This window comes from Miniopterus schreibersii (genome assembly GCF_964146895.1).
Source record: "Miniopterus schreibersii genome assembly, chromosome: 13".
Classification (NCBI taxonomy): Eukaryota; Metazoa; Chordata; class Mammalia; order Chiroptera; family Miniopteridae; genus Miniopterus; species Miniopterus schreibersii.
The window spans coordinates 16,855,098-16,873,817 of NC_138113.1; the positions used below are offsets into that span (position 1 = coordinate 16,855,098).

At 50.8% G+C, this 18,720-nt stretch overlaps 1 protein-coding gene across 2 annotated transcripts in view; it reads left to right on the top strand.

Moving 5' to 3' along the window:
• Window positions 1-18,720, top strand: part of VIT (vitrin) — a 76,346-nt gene that overhangs the window by 41,965 nt on the left and 15,661 nt on the right. The window contains exons 7-12 of one of the 2 annotated variants that reach the window (XM_081156634.1): window positions 292-411; window positions 2,346-2,537; window positions 7,619-7,675; window positions 12,766-12,801; window positions 14,341-14,403; window positions 17,973-18,120. In XM_081156634.1, the coding sequence (XP_081012760.1) occupies window positions 292-411; window positions 2,346-2,537; window positions 7,619-7,675; window positions 12,766-12,801; window positions 14,341-14,403; window positions 17,973-18,120 (616 nt within the window). The remainder of the gene's footprint in view (window positions 1-291; window positions 412-2,345; window positions 2,538-7,618; window positions 7,676-12,765; window positions 12,802-14,340; window positions 14,404-17,972; window positions 18,121-18,720) is intronic. The other variant, XM_081156635.1, reaches the window with a different exon arrangement.

Consider the following 18,720-nt stretch of genomic DNA (forward strand, 5'->3'; position numbering starts at 1 on the left):
AACTCAAATACAAAATTCCAGTGAGAGCCATAAAAGGGTGGCCCTTTTGTTGCTACTCCTTAAATGATACAATTCCTACAGAAACTGGGGGAAAGCAGAGGAGATGGAGATGTGAAGTGAGGGCCGGCAGCTGCTCAGGTCTCAGCAGGCCCCTGTAAAATACTTCCTCATCTCTCTAGGAATGTGAGTTAACAGGTAAATCAGGCCAGGATGGCCCCTGAAAGCACAATAGCCTTCTGCCACGGGGAATTCTCTCACCAAATAGAAAGAATCTTGATTTGCCCCGCGCAGCTCTGGCTGAGGAGAGGCATCCCGGGGATTTAAACGCTGTTCCCCCGCCAGGAAGCAACCCCAGGCAGGCAGCTGGTCTATGGCTGCAGCCTCAAGCTACTCGGAGCTCAATAAAAACAGGTGAGTGTTTGATTAATAATTTGCAAGTAAAGCCTACTGTCAGTTTATTTAGATATTTCTCTCCAAATTAATACTTGTATCCCATTTCATAAAATATACAAGTGATTCTATTTAAATGGCTTTTTCCTATATGAAGCAGGTTGAACCCCCAGTAGCGTCCACCAGAGTGTAAGACAGAGGAGTACTTGAGAGAAATTAGAAATTTCCTGAAGACTTGTTAGGAAAGCTCAGTTCCTTTAAAGGCATGGAAATGCCACAAATCACAGGTTCAGCTTTACCCAGGGCTGGTGTGAAGACTGGCGGAACCCTGGAGGCCGCTGCCAGCCCTTTAGCAACCTGTGTGGCACAGTCCACAGGCAGATTTAAAGAAGAATCAGGGTAAAGGAGGGATCTGCTTCCTGCCTTGCAGGCTAATGCCTGCAGGAGACCAGACGATCGACCTCCAACCCCATACCACGGCGCTGTTTGCTGACCCTCTCTCCCGAGTCAGTGCTTGGACTGCCGCAGAAGGTGACAGTGTCAGGCTGGGGAAATGAACAGGTGCCAGTGCTGGGCAGTGGGTCTGAACACCCGCCACGTGTTTCTCTACACATGTGGTCGGGGCCCCTGTAGACACTGTTTTCCCAGCATGCTGCACAAATCACAGAGGAAGATGGGTGGTTCCCATGAAGAGTGCAGCACCTTGTTATCTCAGATGCCGTCCCATAGGCCTGCTGATCTGTGCACCAGAGATACACCAGCCCTGAGCCAAGTTAAGGCTAGAGTTGGGATGCTGTGGCAGGCTGAAATGTACCCCCCACCCCACCCCAAAGATATCCATGCCCTGATCCCTGGAACCTGTGACTGTTACCATACACGGCACATAAGGGCATTGCAGATATGATCGAGCTAAGGATCTTAAGAAGGGAAGATTATTCTGAATTATCTGAGTGGGTCATAAATGCCAGCACATGTATCCTTATAACAGTGAGCTAGAAGGAGATTTGACACATACATAGAGGAGGTCAATTGAAGATGGAGCAGAGAGAGAATTGAGAGCACTGGCCTTGAAGATTGGAGTAATGTGACCACAAGCCAAGGAATGCCAGTAGCCACCAGGAAGTGGTAGAGGCAGGAAACAGATTCTACCAAGAACCTACCAAGGAAGCTCAGTCCTGCGGACACCTTGAGTTCAGCTGCGTGATACCTATTTCCAACTTCTGGGCTCCAGAACTGTCAGACAATACATTTTTGTTCTTTTAAGCTCCAAGTTTGTGGTAATTTTCTACCACAGCCTAGGAAACTAACACAGATGGTCAGATATAGAAGCTGGCATAGCCCCGGTGGGGTCTGGCAGGCATTTGCAAGGGGGGCGTTGCCCTCCCAGCACTGAGCACTTTTCACTTGTGGGACCATTTTGTATCTTCTTCTGGCACGAACCCATGGTTCTGAAGACAATCCCCAATGCCCAGTGGGTAGCCACTTGTCCTCTTGCCCTAAACCTTCAGATGTATTCTCAGGGCACCCAGAGTAGTAACAAATTGAGACTCATCTAAAATTGTGAAAGCAATCCAAATTGTCACACATGGATGAAGGGCACAGTTTAGAAGGACAATCAACCTGATCCTTACAGTCTAATTAGTTCTTACTTCATTTGACAGATGAGGAAAGTGAGGCCCAGAGGAGCTAGTTGACTAGTCATGAAACAGCCTAAACTAGAAATCTAGAATACAAGTGAATTCTCTAAAAGCAAGTGATAGTGAACACCAAGAGCTTGTGTATCAGTTTGTTGCTCCATCCAGATTGTGCATCCCTACAGGGCTGGTGGGTTTTGCCCTTCACAGCAGCCAGGTCAAGTCTCTGCTCGTAAGCCAGTGTTCAATAAACTTTCATTTCTGTCCTGAAGAGCCTACTGGCTTTTTGATAGGCCCCAGTGTAATTTCATTGTCTTACAGGTCAGACCACAAAAGCCTATCAGAAGCCATCAGTTGCCGGGACAGCTGCACAGCCAGTCACCCTGATGCAGGTACCGGGGACCACCCCCGTGGAAGCCACCCACACCACCTTGCCAAAGCCAACCCCATCTGCAGGCTCTGCCACCAGCAACCCCAGGCCACAGCCCATGGGCCAGAGGAGCCGAGAGCTGGGTCAGTAGGTAGACTGTGTGTTTCCACATGCAAGAAAGCGAGAGACTGGTTTTAAGATTAACAGCTCTGTCTGAATGCCTGTGTGGAGTGCCCATCTCCCATCTTTTGAGCTGGGTGAGGGGGGAATACCTGAGACCTGGGCCAGGGGTATGTGGTTAATCTCCCAGGTTAAGGGGTAAACTTGAGCCCAATAATAATAACTTAGGATCAAGCTAAGAGCTAAGCAAACTATGTCGACGGGGCTTATAACAGACTCAATAACAGGACCTTTGTTATCATACTTCTGAAGGTAGGATATCACCTGAAACTTTCCCATTACAATATCCCCATTTCTCCCAAAGCTCAGCTGAAGGGGTAGGAGGCTTCTCTATAAACACTTTTGAGTTCTGTTTTGTTTTAGGGGACAAATTATATACTACTGGGAGTTTTCAAATATTAGAAACAAACGAATCCAAAAGAATCCCTTTAGGAAAAGCCAGAGAGCTAGAATTTTTATTCCTTTCCTGACAGCTTCTTGTCTTGCTACGTGCATCCATTTCTTAAGTCACGTTTTAAGTTTGACCGAAGTCCAGGTTACAGAATCCATCTCGGTATCCTCTCAAGCACAACCTTAAGAGCTCCTGATAGCCCGGTCTCCCGTTCCTGTGCGTTTGCGTGGGAGCCATCCCGGGCCAACGAGCGAGCGCCGGCCCTTTCTCCAGGCCCCTGGGAGGGGGTGGAAACTTCCACCGCATCCACCGCTGGAGCGGCACCGCGGCCTCGGCAATTAGCTCTAATATCCCCACCCGGTGCCACTCAGTCTTCCACGGAGAAAGTGCACCGAGCTTGTTCTTTCCAGCCTCACCTCCGTCGCCCCGACATCCCGGCCACACAGCCTGGCCCGTCCCCTCCGCGTCAGGCCCCGCTAGCTCCCACCCCACCCCTTTCTTTAACAGGCACCAGTAAGCGCTCTCGTGTGCGACACCCTTCCTGAGCATCCTACAGATATTAGCCTATAAATCCCCCTAACAGCCCTATTAAGTGGATACATTACTTTTCGTTTCACTGATCCATCGTATTGATGACAAGGAAACCAAGGAGTAGGGTGGTGAAGAAACTAGTCCCAAGTCACACCGCCGGGCAGAGGCGGAGCTGGGTTTGAAGCCCGGCAGCCTGGCCCTCCTTCGACTCCCCTTGCAGGAGGCATCCCTGCTGCAAACTGACCCCCAGGTGCTAGTGAAGCATCGCAGAAGCAGGGCCTGACCCACCTTGACGTGGCTGGGTGGCCAGATGAGAGGGCGTTAGACCCGACCAACTCCCACTGTGATATAATAAGTAGTGGACGCACAGAGTCCACACCTTCCGTGTGCCAGGCACCCTGTGTGCATTATTTTATGTAATCTTCCCAACAACTCTATGAAATAGAGATGACTATTATGGCTCATTCAATGAACAACTCATGGAAGAAGCTATGGTGTAGAGTCCCTAAATAAAAATACCATAAACATAATTTCTGAAGTTCAATAGACACTTCCCCACCATCTTTTGCTTGTGCAACTCAGGCTAATGTGAACACAGGCAGACTATGTCTGGCAGCGAAAGAGAAAATGCTCAGGAAGGATGCTGGGGGACGGGGCTCCCATGGGCAGGCACTTTCCTTTTTCTTAATTTCAGGCTCTTGACTTTCAGAGCCCTTGGTTCTTTCAAAGATTTTTGAGTAGCTGAGTAAGTCGTTGGTCGCCCTTGGTGTCTCCTTAGAGGACAGCAATTTTACATAACACGTATAATTAAACATGTGGCATATTTACTTGGCTACACTGGAGGCTTGGAAATCCTGTTACAAGCTGGGCCTGTGCTTATGGAAAACCTCAAGCAACTGGAAGTAGTGGCTCCCGACCTGGCAGAGCTTCATTATTCCTGGCTTGGGGACAGGGGCCTTGGACGACAGCCTCCCCGCCCGTCAGTGTTCCCTCTTCATCCTGGCCCAGCCCCGCGCCCATGCTGCCCCACAGGCTGCTGGGCACATGCTCGCAGGGCCTGCGGCGTGCCCCGTAATTGCTAAGAAAGGAGCCAGACCAGGGAGGGGGAAGGGAGAGGGAGCTTTAAAAACTTGTATTGCCTACTCAAAGGACTTTCTGTAGGACTGAAGAGGAGTGAAAATTGATGTGGGAAGGCCTATGCCTTTTTATAATAACAACTTTATTGAGATGCTTTTCTCGGGCATACAACTCACCCACTGAAAGTGTACAATTCAAAGGTTTTTGGTATGTTCACAAAGTTGTGCAATCATCACCACAATCAATTTTAGAACATTTTATCACCCCAACAAGAAACCCTGTATGCCATTAAGTCACTCACTATGTCACCCTGATCTCTCCATAGTCCAGCCCTAGGCAGCCACCAATCTACTTTCACGAATGCCTGTCTTAACATACGGCGAGAGATATTGGCTGTGATATTCTATCCCAACTGTATTAAATAATATTTAGTTTACAAATAAGTCCTTTGTTTCTTCAAATGGTCTGAAAATATTCTGCCAACTCTAAGAGAGTAACTCTGCCGCTGAAAGACAAGCGAGTTGCTGTTATTGTATTTATCAAGGGTGGGTGTGTCTTTTTCTCTTATTTTGACTGTAGTCAAAAGATTTAGGAAGTGGTTGTGGATGAGGGTATTCAAGTAAAATCTAATTCATTTATTTATTTGACAAATATTTATTTAGTGTCTGCTATGTGTCAAGCACTGTTTTAGGATCTTGGGCTCCATTGGTGAGCATACTCCACCAAGATCCCCGCAGCAGGTCACTTCAGCTTAGGACACCCGAGAAGCAGAGCTGGACCAGGGGCAACCTGCATCTGGGGTCCATGACTCATCTTTGCTCTACAGTGAGGTACAGAGCTGCCTCTCAGACAGGACACAGGAACATGGAGGGGCTACAGTAGGAAGTAGAACGTGTGTGGCAGGAAAAGACAGGGGAAGAGGAGCTGATGTAGATGGAAGGACTCTAAGGAAGATGGAGCTGGACACCAAGGCTTCATCATAGCCCCTTAACCGAACCACGAATGTGAAAATCTAACAAGATATTGAGGAACGACACAAGGCTGGGGGTCAGGGATCCCAGGAGCCAGAGTGACAGAGACCTCCTGTCCTGGGCAGGGGTGAGGCTGTTCTTCAGGGAGAGGCCAAGGACTATATTGACACCCACAGGAGCCAGGAGGCCACAGAGCTGCAGCCCAGGGCCAGAGCGGGCAGCTAGAGAACCATATCCATAGATAAGCTGAGGAAAGGGTCCTGGAAAAGATGGGAAATCCCCTCCAGGCCCACCTACAGGGTCAGCAGGACCTACCACAGGTCTGCAAGGTGGAGTGGCTTTGCCCAGCATTGTTTCCCTGCTCAGGTTCATTTTAAGAAGCTCCATGGTTGCCTCAGCTGATGTAGCAGATGAAATGCATCCACAAGGAAGGGTAGGCCAGGGAGGGGAGCAGAGCGCCGCCTAGCGGCAAGTCAAGGCGATGGCTCCGATCCCCTTGCTGCTCCATCCACCCTCTGGCAGCTGCTAGGAAGGGGGAAGTGGCAAAGCCTGGGCCAGGCAGGAGGCCAGCATCTGTAACTGCCCGGCCTTCCTCGTGCACTTTCCCTTTCCACCAACATTTCTCTCATCTCTGAACGTTGAATTTCCTTAACGTGTCTGGAGAAGGTATTTCTTAAAATCCAGTCTTACAAATAGGAAGGCAAACATCCCAAAAGACAAATGGGTGAAGCTCATGACCAGGCAAGCCACAGTGGAGGAACTATAAATGGCCAATAAATATAACAAAAAATGTTCACTTCACCAAGAATAAAGTAAATGCAAATGGAGCAACGAGATGTCATTTTCCACAAATTCACGCTGGAAACTGACGATACGCAGTCATGGCAAGAGTGTGGAGAAATGACCCAGAATTTGCACTTACAAGAATGTATTTTAAGGTAATTACCAGCCAAGGGTGTAAAGAAGCCTGGACACAGATGTTGTTCATAATAGAAAAAGAAATGGCAACGGTTTAATTGTGCATCATCAGAACAGTTAAAGAAGTTACTATACAGCTATTAAAATTTTGATGACAACATGCACTTACTGACAGAAGATTAGCGGGTGATGGACTGTGAGGTCAAAGAAGCGGGCTACAGAACAGCACGGGGACCAGCCTCATGTTTGTAACGGTGTGTTGTACATGAGAACGTTGCATAGGAAAGGAGATACAACTCTATATACCAAAGCCGTAGACCGGTGTAGATTATTCACTCGAATAGAGGGATTGCACTGCAGGTGACTTCGTACTATCCTCAGTGGATATATTTTACAGTAAGCACGTGTTGTCTTTATAATCAGAAATGAAAGCTAGTTTGAGTTGTGTCCAAATAACTGAAACAAAGACAAAGGGAATGGAAAATTGGTGGCAGATAGATTTGGTGCAAGAGAAACGGATGGTGCCCAAGACCTCTTACCCCCTCCCCTCCATGAAATTTGGTTCTTTCCCTCAGCTGGTTTTTACACAGCCCCCTTCCCCCAAAGGGATTTTGCATCTCTCTTTACAGAATCCCCATCTCCTCCTCTCTTTTAAAGCCTTGCTTCAGAGAAATCGCCCACTAAATCATGACTGCCGACGCGGGTTTGCTTGTCTCACGCGGTAATTAAGGGTAACCCACGGTGCGCCTTTAAGAATGACTGACCGCTAACGCTGTTTGCATCAATGCCACGTTAACACGGTTTAAGCAAATCGCCAAATGTTAAGTGACATTTCTATTGAAGGAGTACTTTAACTCCTCAGGAGTGGCTCAGTGGAGGATAATTATTGTAAGAACAATGAAGTCTAAAAAATACGGCACTCTTGTGAAAGGTGCAAAATTCAAGGATTATTATTACCTGGAATTTTCACTCACTGTTTTGGGTTAAATCCTCCCACCGCCCATTTCAGTGCCCCCTCGGGGGCAGGTTCAGACAGCCCAAGGACAGAGCTTTACCTTGGTCTTGGCCTTGGTAATGTCTGGTTAGGTTAGATCATGGAGGGAATGAGAGCAGTTAGACTAACTTTCATGCTCTGACTGGTCAAATGTTATTGCAGATCTCTGGCCCACCACCAGCTACCCAAGCAGCCTGAACAGCCCCCGAACCAACCCAGGTAAGAACCTGAATCACCTTTCTAGCTACTGACGAAAGTTCAGCTTGTTTGCGTGGGTTTTGTTTTTTTAAATCATCGCCATTTGATTTACATTTGGACAGACAGCATTCAACCAGTTATGCCAACAAAAGATACAGCTCAAGGGCCCAGCTTGTGAGGATTCTTGTAGGAAGAGCAAGGCAGACTCACATAAGCAAAGCTTTTGCCCATCGCTGGTCCCTGGAGGCAATTTGGGGGGGGGGTAATAGAAATTCCTAAGGATTCAGTCACTGGCTCTTATAAACCTGAAAAGGGATACTCTCTGGGGTTTATGCTTGAGGAACTAGGGTAAAAGAAGCAGATATTTGTATTGCTTCCAGGACCGGGCAGAGCTGAGTTTGCTCAGGTGGTTCTATGATACGGGGATTTCTGCGCCAGGGTTTCTCCTGTGCATGAGGACACTCCCTGGCTCCCCTCCGTTCACCTCTGTGTGCGCCCCCGAAGGTTTGACCCAAGCACTGGGAATGCGAGGGGACGGAGCAAGTTCTCTTGATGCTACAGAAGCCTGCAGTAATTAGAAGGGAAATCGAGGGAGCTTAGGTGCTTCCCACTCGCTCTGGGCCCTCAGCTCATAGACTTGATACAAGCATGCAATTCCTTTTGCAGCCGCGGGGCGTTAGGACGGGGGCCCAGACCTCCAAGGAAAAGAGATCAGGTCTGTCTTTTGCCTGGGGATACCTGCCTGCCCCCCACATGTGAAAAGATTCCTAGAGGCTGTAGGTTCTCTTTTGCTTTGATGTCAGAGTGGAGCAGGGGCTCCATGGGGGCCCCCAGACAGGGCTAGCAGCTTCTACATGCTTCACAATTGCACCTTTGCTAATGTACATTTGCAAATGTGCATGCGGTTGTCCTGGACAAAGGGCTTAAGAATCAGATTGCTGGGCGGGGCAAGGACTCCAAGGCCACTTTAGGCCTTAATAGGCCCGGGGGACTGTTCAGGCAGCCAAGCATGGGGCACTCCTTCCTCTTGTCCCCTTGGCCAGGATCTCTGCCTCCTCTGCAACCCCCCAAAGTAGGGCCAACCACAGAGAGCTCAGCTGACTTCCAAGGAAAATCTGAACTAGGGCATTTTCATCAGGGGGGCAAAATAAGGGAAAGAAAGCAGACTGCTGGCTGCATGTAGATCAGCCAGCCCTGTGTAATCCCCTCAGGCACCCAAAGGCAGGCTGCTCCGGGAGCTGCTATCCAGAAACCTGCCCGAGCCCTGTCAGCCTGGCGAGGCCGCCCGCTGCTGCCACCCTGCCCGTGTCCCCTGCTGACTCCTGTCCCCGCACACAGCTGGCCTCTGCGGCTCAACGCCAGGTCACCGGAGTCTGGGGGCAGGCCAAGTTGTTTCAGCCTCTAGAAAATGTCTCTTGGCTTTGTTTGTTCTATGCATCAAAGAGAAGATTTCTGCCAGTCCAGACACCCGAGGGCTCTCATGGGGTTGGGTCTGCTTGAGAGGCCCCACCTGGGCAGCCCACGCTCTTCCCAGGACAAACAGGCAGACCCAGCACCCCAGTGGGGCATGGCGAGGGCGTGGTTGGCCACAGGGCGCAGTACCAATCTCCAGGTCGTTCTTTTTACAGCCCAGCAGCCCGAGGTTGTTTTCAGCGTTTGACCTCAGGCCCTTGTCTAGCCTCTGCTTCTCCAGCTCTGGATGAGTCTCCAATCCTTCTCCAGCCTCTTCCTGCTCCCAATAATTGCGCCCTATCTCGCTGCCCCTCACAGATGCTCCCAGCTCCTTTTCACCTCAGATCCTACCCATTTCTGCTGCTCCTCTCCCTCCACCATCATCACTGCAACTCTGCTCTGAGCACCTCAGATCCTTTCACAAAGTCCCAGGGAGCCGTTGACTGGGAGCCTCTCCTCGCCCCGGAGGCCCAGACCTCCACCAGGCATGGATCTGATGCCCAGACCTCCACCGGTCATGGATCTCCGCCCTGCCCACCCCCACATGGCTCCTGGGGGTGGAGGGAAGCCTGGCCTGCACACTGGGACTAGAGGCAGCCCCCCACCTGACTGCCAGGGCCCTCTGAGCGGGGCAGGAGCCCCCGTGCCAGCCTGGCCGCTCCTGCCCTATTCCGAGGAGGAGTAGCAGCAGTGTGCTCCTGATGGTTAAAGTTAGAACAAGGTGACTTTTCCTCAGAACCACCCTTCTGCTGTCTGGCTTCAGGTACCATGAGCTCGGTTTGATCCAATGAGCTTCACCGGCCTGGCAACCTAACCATGGAGCTAACGTTGTTTCCGTGGAGAAAGGCAGCCAGGTCCCAAACAAGTACCCCACGCGGAGCTCCGCAGGGCAGTCTGTTTGTGAACCTGGGCCTGCCGACTTCCCTGGTGCGATGGCTCACGGCCTGGACCTCAGACGGCCCTGGGCCTTCTCGGGCCACCGCGCCCGCACAGCTGCAGCCGCAGCTGCTCTCCGCGTGCTTCCCGGTTCACTGCAGCGAGGGGAAGTTCACGGGACACGCGCAGGAAGCCAGGCCGGCGCAGGGAGGTGCGGAGGTCCCCCCCGCTGCCTCTCAGGCTGCCATCACCTCCTAAAATGCACCCCAGAGAGTCACTGGGGAGAAGCCAGGGAGCTGAAGGGCCACCTGGGCTTCTGTCCCATAAACCTTTGGCGCCCTAAGGGCCAAGTGTTGCAGCTCCCGCTTGGGTCCCATGCTGGTGACTTCCAGATGTGCGGGGAACGGAAGGAGCTGAGACCAGTGCAGAGGTCATCACTGGGGTCTTAAAGCGGGGATGGTTCCCGGCCTCACGTTGCAGGTGGTGTGCCAGGTGGTGAGCTCTTCAGCCGCCTAACCAAGTACCCTGAGACACTGAGGCGGCAGTGACTCATGTGTGACCAACAGGTAGTGGTTAAGGGCAGGCTCTAGAGCCGCCTGCTGGGCCTGGGGTTCACTCTGCCACTCCCTGGGCGGCAGTTTCTTGTTCATGAAATGGGATCATCATTGTCCTGAACTCACAGGTTACTGTGACTTAACCTTGTCAGGTCGGTGAGTGCCTGACACGAGGTACTCTCTCAGTAAACATGAATGGTTTCTACATTTCCACCATGGAAATGTAGAAACCATTAATTGCTTCATTCAGAAGCAATACTTCTCCTAAATAATACCTGTATCTACAAGACGACCAAGCAGGGACTGTCACAAAATTCATTCCCCGTTTTTTAGGAGTGCCTTACACTTTTCGGAGTGATTTTGCGCCCATTTACCACTGTGGAGGTAAATGTCTTTCCAACATCAGCTTCACAGAGGAGAAGACTTAAGATCAGAGAAAGTGGGCGAGTCCACAAGTCCCCAGCTAGTGTCTAGTAGACACAGGATGTGTCTTCCAACTTCTTTTTTCCACACCAGCCCTTAAGCCTCAACACAAGAATACAAATGTTCTCACAAATTCACTTCCTTCTCATTACAACCAAGTCCAAAAACACCAACTCTCAGCTGTCCAAATATTTTTCAGCCCTTGGCTTTTGGATAAAAGTGATTTGGTTCAAACTTGTCCCAAATAAATGAAAGTGGCACCAACAGGACAGGCTTCGAGGACAGGAGAGAGAGGCTCAGAAATCCCTGGTGTCTGGGGAATATCTCCTGCTAAGGTAACACAGCACCCAGCATCCTAATTCATCATAACACTCAAGGGTGCTAAAACCCTGGGGCAAAAACTGAGATGTCACCAGCACTTTTTTTTTTTTTTTAGGGAAAGGGCAAAGTGCATATTTTTACCAGTAGGTGGCAGTAGAGTTATAAGGCTAAAGAAGCAGAATATTTAAACATATAGATCATAACCATTCTGAACTCGGCGATCATCTCACCCAATCTGCTAATGTTATTCACAAAGGAATTGAGGTTCACAGAGGGCATGTGACTTGTTCAAGGTCATACACCTGGCTAATGGCTGAGCTAAATTAAACTCAGCTCTGACCATTAATTCAGAATGTGCAAGAGCACAGAGGGACCTTCAGAATAGCCTGGCATCTGAATCATGTGAGGGGAAAAATCGCTTCTTTTGAGTGTGTTAATAATTCCAGCATGCAGTGCCGCTGACGGTCTTTAAGAGATGAAACAGTTGATTATACCCTGAGCTTCCGGCTTTCTGAGCTGGAGGGGGGTTGGGGAGTGGGGGGAGAAGAAGGGAGGGAGGGAAAGAAACGGCTGTTTTGGTGTCCCTTGGAGACTTCCTAACACGTTTGTGCTGCCTCAGAGCCCATCCCAGCCACAGTTCCCCCAAACAGGTCAGGGATTATTGGGTAAGAATCTCCCCTTCCCAACCACCCTTTCTACTTTATCAGCACCAGTGTGTGTGTGTGTGTGTGTGTGTGTGTGTGTGTGTGTGTGTGTGTGTGTGTAGGGGGTGGGGGAGCATTAAACATTTTACTGCAGATAGAACGCCAGGGGCCACTTTTACTCTGCCCGAGGCACAGTGGGAAGCAGGGCCTCGGGAAATGAGTGCCCGCTCCCTGAAGGGGCCACATTTCCTCCGTGAAGTCCCAAGGGAAAGAACACAAACAGATGGGTGGGGGGACAGGTGCATCTAAAATGATGGTGGGCACACGTTGTGCGCTTAACTGATGCGGAGGGAGGGATGGTGGATAAAGACTTCGTATCGATGCAAGAACAATTCTTCTCAAAGTCTCAATAGTCCAAGAAAGGATTCGCTACTTTGGTTGTGTATGTAATGAGTTCCCCGTCTCTGGAGATATTCAAGCACTAGCCATCCACTGGTCCTGGTAAGGATGTTATAGAAGCATGCTGAGGGGTGTGGTTTGGGTTGGATGACCTTGTAGGTCCCCTTGAATCCCAGGATTCCTATTATTCTATGATTCCTGATGCACAGTGAAAGGAAGAACAAGGCAAAGATGTTTCTGTCTTTGGCTGCAAGACCTTTAGCTGAGAAAACCCCAGGCATTCCAGCTTGCTTCGTCCAAAATCTGGCCCCCTGTCCCTTCACTGAACTTTCTGCCATGTTTGGAAAACGTGATCATCCGTGGGGGGCGGGGGGGGTCACTTGAGAGATTCTCCTGGTTTCATCTAAATAACAAGTGTGTTTCTTTTTATTTTGAAAACCAGGGGAAATGGACCTGTGGAAACCTGGATTAGACGCAGGTAATTATACAGCCCAGCCTCCTCACATGACTAGATCGAGACACATAGGATTCAGAACTAGGGCCTCTGATAACCCAGCTGGGCCCAGCGGCCGGGCTCACAGGAAGCAGCCTCAGAGCCTTTCCCTCCCACATTAGGGTCTGATCACCACGCACAGGGCACATGGGGGCCCCTCAAGGAGGCTGGGGCTGGAGAACATTGAATAACAAAAAAGAAGAGCAAACTGTGAAGACAAAGGGCTAGAAGACAGTGAGCTCCCTGCTCCTGGATGGATTTAGACCCTCTCTCCCTCTGGAGACGCTTTGACTTCCTTCTGCTTCCCCTCCCTTCTCTGCAAGTGGTATTGCGGTTCCTCCCTTCAGCTGAATGAACACTGTTCACTGATTCTGCGTTAAGTGTTTGAAACTCCAGCAGTAACACGGCTTCCAGCTCGTGGTGCGAGAGCAGAGTTCACCGGCGGGTGGGAGGCAGGGGGGAGGGGAGGGCTCAGGCCTCTGGACTCACATGTCTTCCCCTCCCTCCAACGTGGAGCCTCCAGCAGCTTCCCCGAGAGGCTCCTGGCTGAGAAACGCCGGTAGACACCCAAAGTGAACTTTTTAAATGATGGGAGGAAGTGGGATGAGTAAGCTGACCTTTCATGGGAAGATGAAATCATGTGCTTTGCAAATTGGAAAAACTAGCAAGCCAGGAGAAAGCTCACTGCAGCCAAGAGGGAGCAGAGCCCCCAGCCCCTTCCTCCACTGCTGGAGACTGGGGGGGGATGTCTGAGCATCCTGCAGCAGGCAGGCTCACTTCAGGTGTTGCAAGCTCCCCTCGCCTGTGAGGCTCATGATCTGACCAAGCCTACAAGGGCGCTCATGGGTTGTCTTTCATTCCCTACAGGATATATCTGTGATCTCGGCTCCCATGTAAACGGCCTCTAAAAAACCCGAGACTGAAATTCAGCTCACACGGCCTCTCAAAGCACAAAACTGGCTCAGACCTGTGAGGGGGTGCAGCTTTTAGACCCTCTTACTTGTTGGAGCAGCTTGTATCTTCTCTCCCCCTCCAGTCAACGCCCCGCCCTGTTAGATGGTCCTCCTCGGGTCATCTTTGTTTGACTCAATCACCGAATGCTGGCTGAGGGCCCGCAGGTGGTGGGCACAGGGAAGGTTCACGTGATGAGCGAGGCATGTGCCCTGACCTGGAGATTTTCAGAAATTTACAGAGGGATAAAGTATCCTGGCAAAGCACTTAATGATTTCAGATAAAGAAACGAAGGCTCGACTAGCGAAAGTTACCAGGCAGCCGGGGACAGAGGTCGCATCTGACTTCAAATCCCCGTGAGCACCGGCAGAGCGCCGTGCCTCTAGGAGGCTGTCAGGAAATATTAATTTATTCGTGTCTCTTAAGATGTGAGATGGGGTGATGCAGAGAAGAGCAGTTAGCGATAAGCCAGCCCCCTGAGCGGGTGTGAGTATCCCTCCTGTCCCCTTCCCTGGGGTAAGGCCAGATGTTTCCTGTCCTTCCAAGTCACCAAGAGTTTACTGCTCTTTCCAGGGTTTGTTGCAAAAGACGAAGCAAGCACACAGTCTCTGGACCCCGAGTCCCAGGGAGACCCAAGTAAGTGAATGAACAACTGGAAGCCCCGCGTGGCCTGATGTCTGATCTCGCTCCTTTCCACCCCCTCACTCCCACCCAAACCCGCCTCTCTCCTGCCGTGGATCTGCCGGCCTCCTCTCTCCTGTCACTTTGTTCTAAGGGGAAAGGGAAGTTTTGAAGGATTTCAGCTCTCTGTGTGCATGCGGGGGAGAGGCTCCGTTTAAAACATCACTATGGCAACAGGGCGGGGTGGAACCGGGAGCCCAGGATGGATGAACAGAAGAGGCTGCTGGCCGGCAGGGACAGTGGTCCAGTGGGCTTGATGGAGGCAGAGCTCAGAGCTGGAGAGAAACAGGCAGATTCGAGAAGCCAGAGGGTTGGAGTAGATGGTGCGAGAGGGAGCAGTTAAAGATGATTGGAGCAACTGGGGTAGACGGGGCTGCCCTGAGGACCACTGTGGACGGGGCGGGGCGGGGCCGGGAGAGCATCTGTCATCATCTGCAAGACACGGGTGTTCGTAGGGTTGACTACCCAGATATGACATTCAGAAGGAACAGCCGGAACAGAAATTTAGAGTTGGAAGATGAGGAGCTATGGTGCAAAACCAAGGCTATGGAAACAGGAACTGTCGCCTAGAGAGACAGGACAGAGTAAGTAGAAGCAGAGGACTTAAACCTGGAGAACTTTAACACTAAATAGGTGGAGGGGAAGCCCCCCCGAGGATACCAGAAAGGAGGGACCAGAGAAAAAGAGGAAAACCAGGAGGGAGCTGGGTGTGCAGATACCCCCAGAAATTCACTATGAATCAGCCACCAATGGGCTGTGGGTCTCAACCCCACTGCGCGTATGAGAATCACCTGAAGACACGTTTAAAAATTAAAGATGCCCAATTCCTGCCTCATACCTACTGAATCTGACCCTAGGCCTTGCTATTCAAAGTGTGGTCTGGGGACCAGGAATGCTTGTTAGAATCGCAGAACATCAGGCTCCACCCCGGACTTGCTGAATCAAGCGGTGCGTTTGCACATGAACCCTTGGGAAGCCCAGCCCAGAGTGATTCCCACGCATCTTTATTTGTCTAAGCTACACAAGCTGCCCAAGTGACTGATACCTACCCAGGGTTAAGAAACACTGGTCTGATGTAATTATCTGGCCAACACAGAACATTAATCTATAACATTGTACCTTGCTGGAGAAAACCAAAGCAACTAAGAAAATTGGTAGACTGATGACTGGAAACAATGTATCTTCCTTTTATTCTAGTTCTCCAACCTCTACCATAAATCGCTCATGCTAAACGCGTCATAACCCAACTCTACCCTTTAGTATTGATGTCATCTCAATATGAGAAAGCCACTCGGTCTCAGTGAGCGCATGCCCTGAGGCAGAGCCACTGTCATTAGACCAATCTGGGGAAGGGGGAGCAAAGGCGACCCCAATATCAGCCATCAGGCTAGTAAGTGAACTAAGCAAATATAAAAGCACCTCACTTTCTTAAAACCTAGCTGCAAAATGAGCATGCCCATCCTGAACACAGCTCAAGACGTAAGAAATAAGGGGGGAGGGGGGATAGTCTATGAAGAGCCAAAACAGAGGCTACAAAATCCACATATTTATTTCACTTTTACATTTAAAAGGAAATTCTCTGCTTACTCTAATTAAGAGTTATTTTTTAAAACACAGTGTTCATTTCAAAAAGCATATTGAACTACTCAGCTGACTTCTGGAAGGCAAACCCTCTTCAGGACGCTTCTCAGACTTCAGTGTGCACACGAAGCCCCTGGAGATCTGGTTAGGAGGCTGGTCTAAGGCTGTGCGTCTGGGTGGAGCCTGGGAGCCTCCTGCCCAGCAAACCCTGGGGGGGCAGCAAGCCCTGAAGAACACCACCGCCACCTGCTGGCAGCCAGTCACTCTGCAGGCCCGGACCCGGGAAAGGAGCCGGCTTGGGCTACAACCACCTGACAGGCCAGAAAGCAGCTCCATGTATCTTTTCTTTATCCCAGGCATCTTTAGTGGCATCGTTCAGCTTCACTTCCTGATTTACTTGCCTCTTCCAGTCCTCACGTCAGGGATCATGCCTGGGCACAAGCAGTTCAGGGGCAGCAAGGACAGGGGAAGCCAGCTGAGCAGGAGGAGTCAGCAGGCACCGCGGGGCAGGAAGGAAGTACCAGCTTGCAAGATCTGCAAGGAGCCGAAATACAAGCTTGCAAGATCTGCAAGGAGCCGAAATACAAGCCTGCAAGATCTGCAAGGAGCCGAAATACAAGCCTGCAAGATCTGCAAGGAGCCGAGGCACCGATCCAGATGGGGCGGCGCGAGCCCGGCCCACAGAGGTCCCTGCTTCTCTGGTGCAGGTGGCCACGACACTGCAAGAGAGTAAAGCCCATTCCCACTTATAACTCCCCCCCTTAATCTGCCAATTCTGTAACATCTCTTTATTAAACAGGTCTCATCAATTCTGCTTAAAACTCTGTCAACGCATGTCCATTTCTTGCTTTCGTTTAAAAAGCAAAAACAAACAATAACAAAGCCCCTGCTGCCTACAGAGCTCCTCCTCCTCTGGTCACATGGACACACTGCAGCACCCACGTAGGGGACAGCAGCCCCGGGGCCTCCCGAGTGACCGCAGCGGCTGAGACCCAGGCTTGCCTGGCCTGTGGCACCCCCCGCCCACGATGTTCCAGCCCAGAAATCACTGACTTTACTGTCTCCCCCCCATCAAACTGTTTTGAAATATTTTGTCTCCCAAATTGCAGTGGTTAAATAATTCATTCCTCACTTTTTATTAATCAGATAACTATATACCTCCCAATAACAACTTCTGATCAGCATGGACTAATCAGCTTTATCTTACTGAGAGGATGTCACTTCAGCCAAGAGCGACGACACTGCCTCCCATCAGTGTGCGTGGCCGTCCACAGTCTCCAGTCAGTGTCTCCCCTCCTCCATCGTCACCTCCACACGTTTGCAGGGGCCCAGGGATACTAGCTATGACCGTCCTATTCATCCTCTCAGTGCAAAGAAAGGAGAAAATCTGAGAAGGCCACAAACAAATATGCCCGTAGATGCACCTGGATAATTCTACGGCGGCCTCACCCAGAGGAGGGAAGGAGACTGGTACCAATTTCTCACCCTACAGTTGCTGCCCCTCAGCGTCGGCTCTGCAGATCCTCTCACACCTTTATAAAGACCCAGCACTCAATTCTAAAAACGGCAGAATGAGCGTGAGAGAGAACAGCGTCCTGAGACTCCCTCGGTCTCAGTGAATTCCCACGGCCGGGGCTGCACCTTTGTGGTCTGAGCGCAGGAAACGCGCCGAGGGCCTTCCCAAGCTCGGCTGGGAGGTCACAGCGTCCGGAGCCTGTAACTACGGCCGAGGCAGAGAATTCTAGAAGGGTTACGGCAGTGGGTACTAGCCCGCATGCCCAGGACCTGGGTGCCCGGTGAAAATCTGCTATGGGCGTAAATACATGAATATACCCTGCTTCTTGCTGCTTCTTTTTACTCTTTTCATTGACTCTCGGGGGGGGGGGGGATGCCCAGGGAAGTGCCAGGAGAGAATCAGTAACAGAGCCCCTTCCACCTCTCAGACTGCAAAGTGGACGTAGCGTTCTTGATCGACGGGAGCTCGAGCATTGGCAGGCGTCGATTCCGGCTCCAGCAGCAGTTCCTGGCTGACGTTGCCCAGGCTCTGGGCATCGGCCCGGCGGGCCCGCTGATGGGTGTTGTTCAGTACGGGTAAGTGCGGTTCTGAATTCAGAGACCAAGTGAAGTCATGCGCTTAATTTTGTGCCACAAATAATACCGACATATCCCAGAGCATAAATTCATTCTCTTCCCTCATACTACGTAAATGAAAGAAACTGAAGCAACCCAGGTGCCATCTGAGAAATCCAAGACGCCCAGAAGGGACAGATTACTAAGCACTTGTAAGAAAGTGGCATTTGTACTCGTGACTGGTGGAGAGAATATTTACTTGGGAGGTAGGACCTCTGGGTTCAAGTCTTAGCTGCGCGGTGTGGCCTCGAGCTAGGCCTTCACCTCCCCGGTCAGTTGCTTCATCTGTAGATCAAGGCCGACCTCTGTCAGCCTTGACCGTTAGAGCATTTGTGTGACGGGCTGCAGGCTGGGCTCCCACAGGTAAGCAAGATGCCTAGACAACTTGGTGCTTCACGTTAACTCTCTTTTCTCCAGACAACCTTAGGCCTTTGCACTGGTCCTGGAAAGCTCACCAGGCCATGCGGAGACTGGGCGGGAAGGGGAGGAGCCCATCACTCAGCTGAGCACCCAGTGACTCCCCAATCCATTTTATTATTTTAGTTAGAGTAGAAAGTGAGG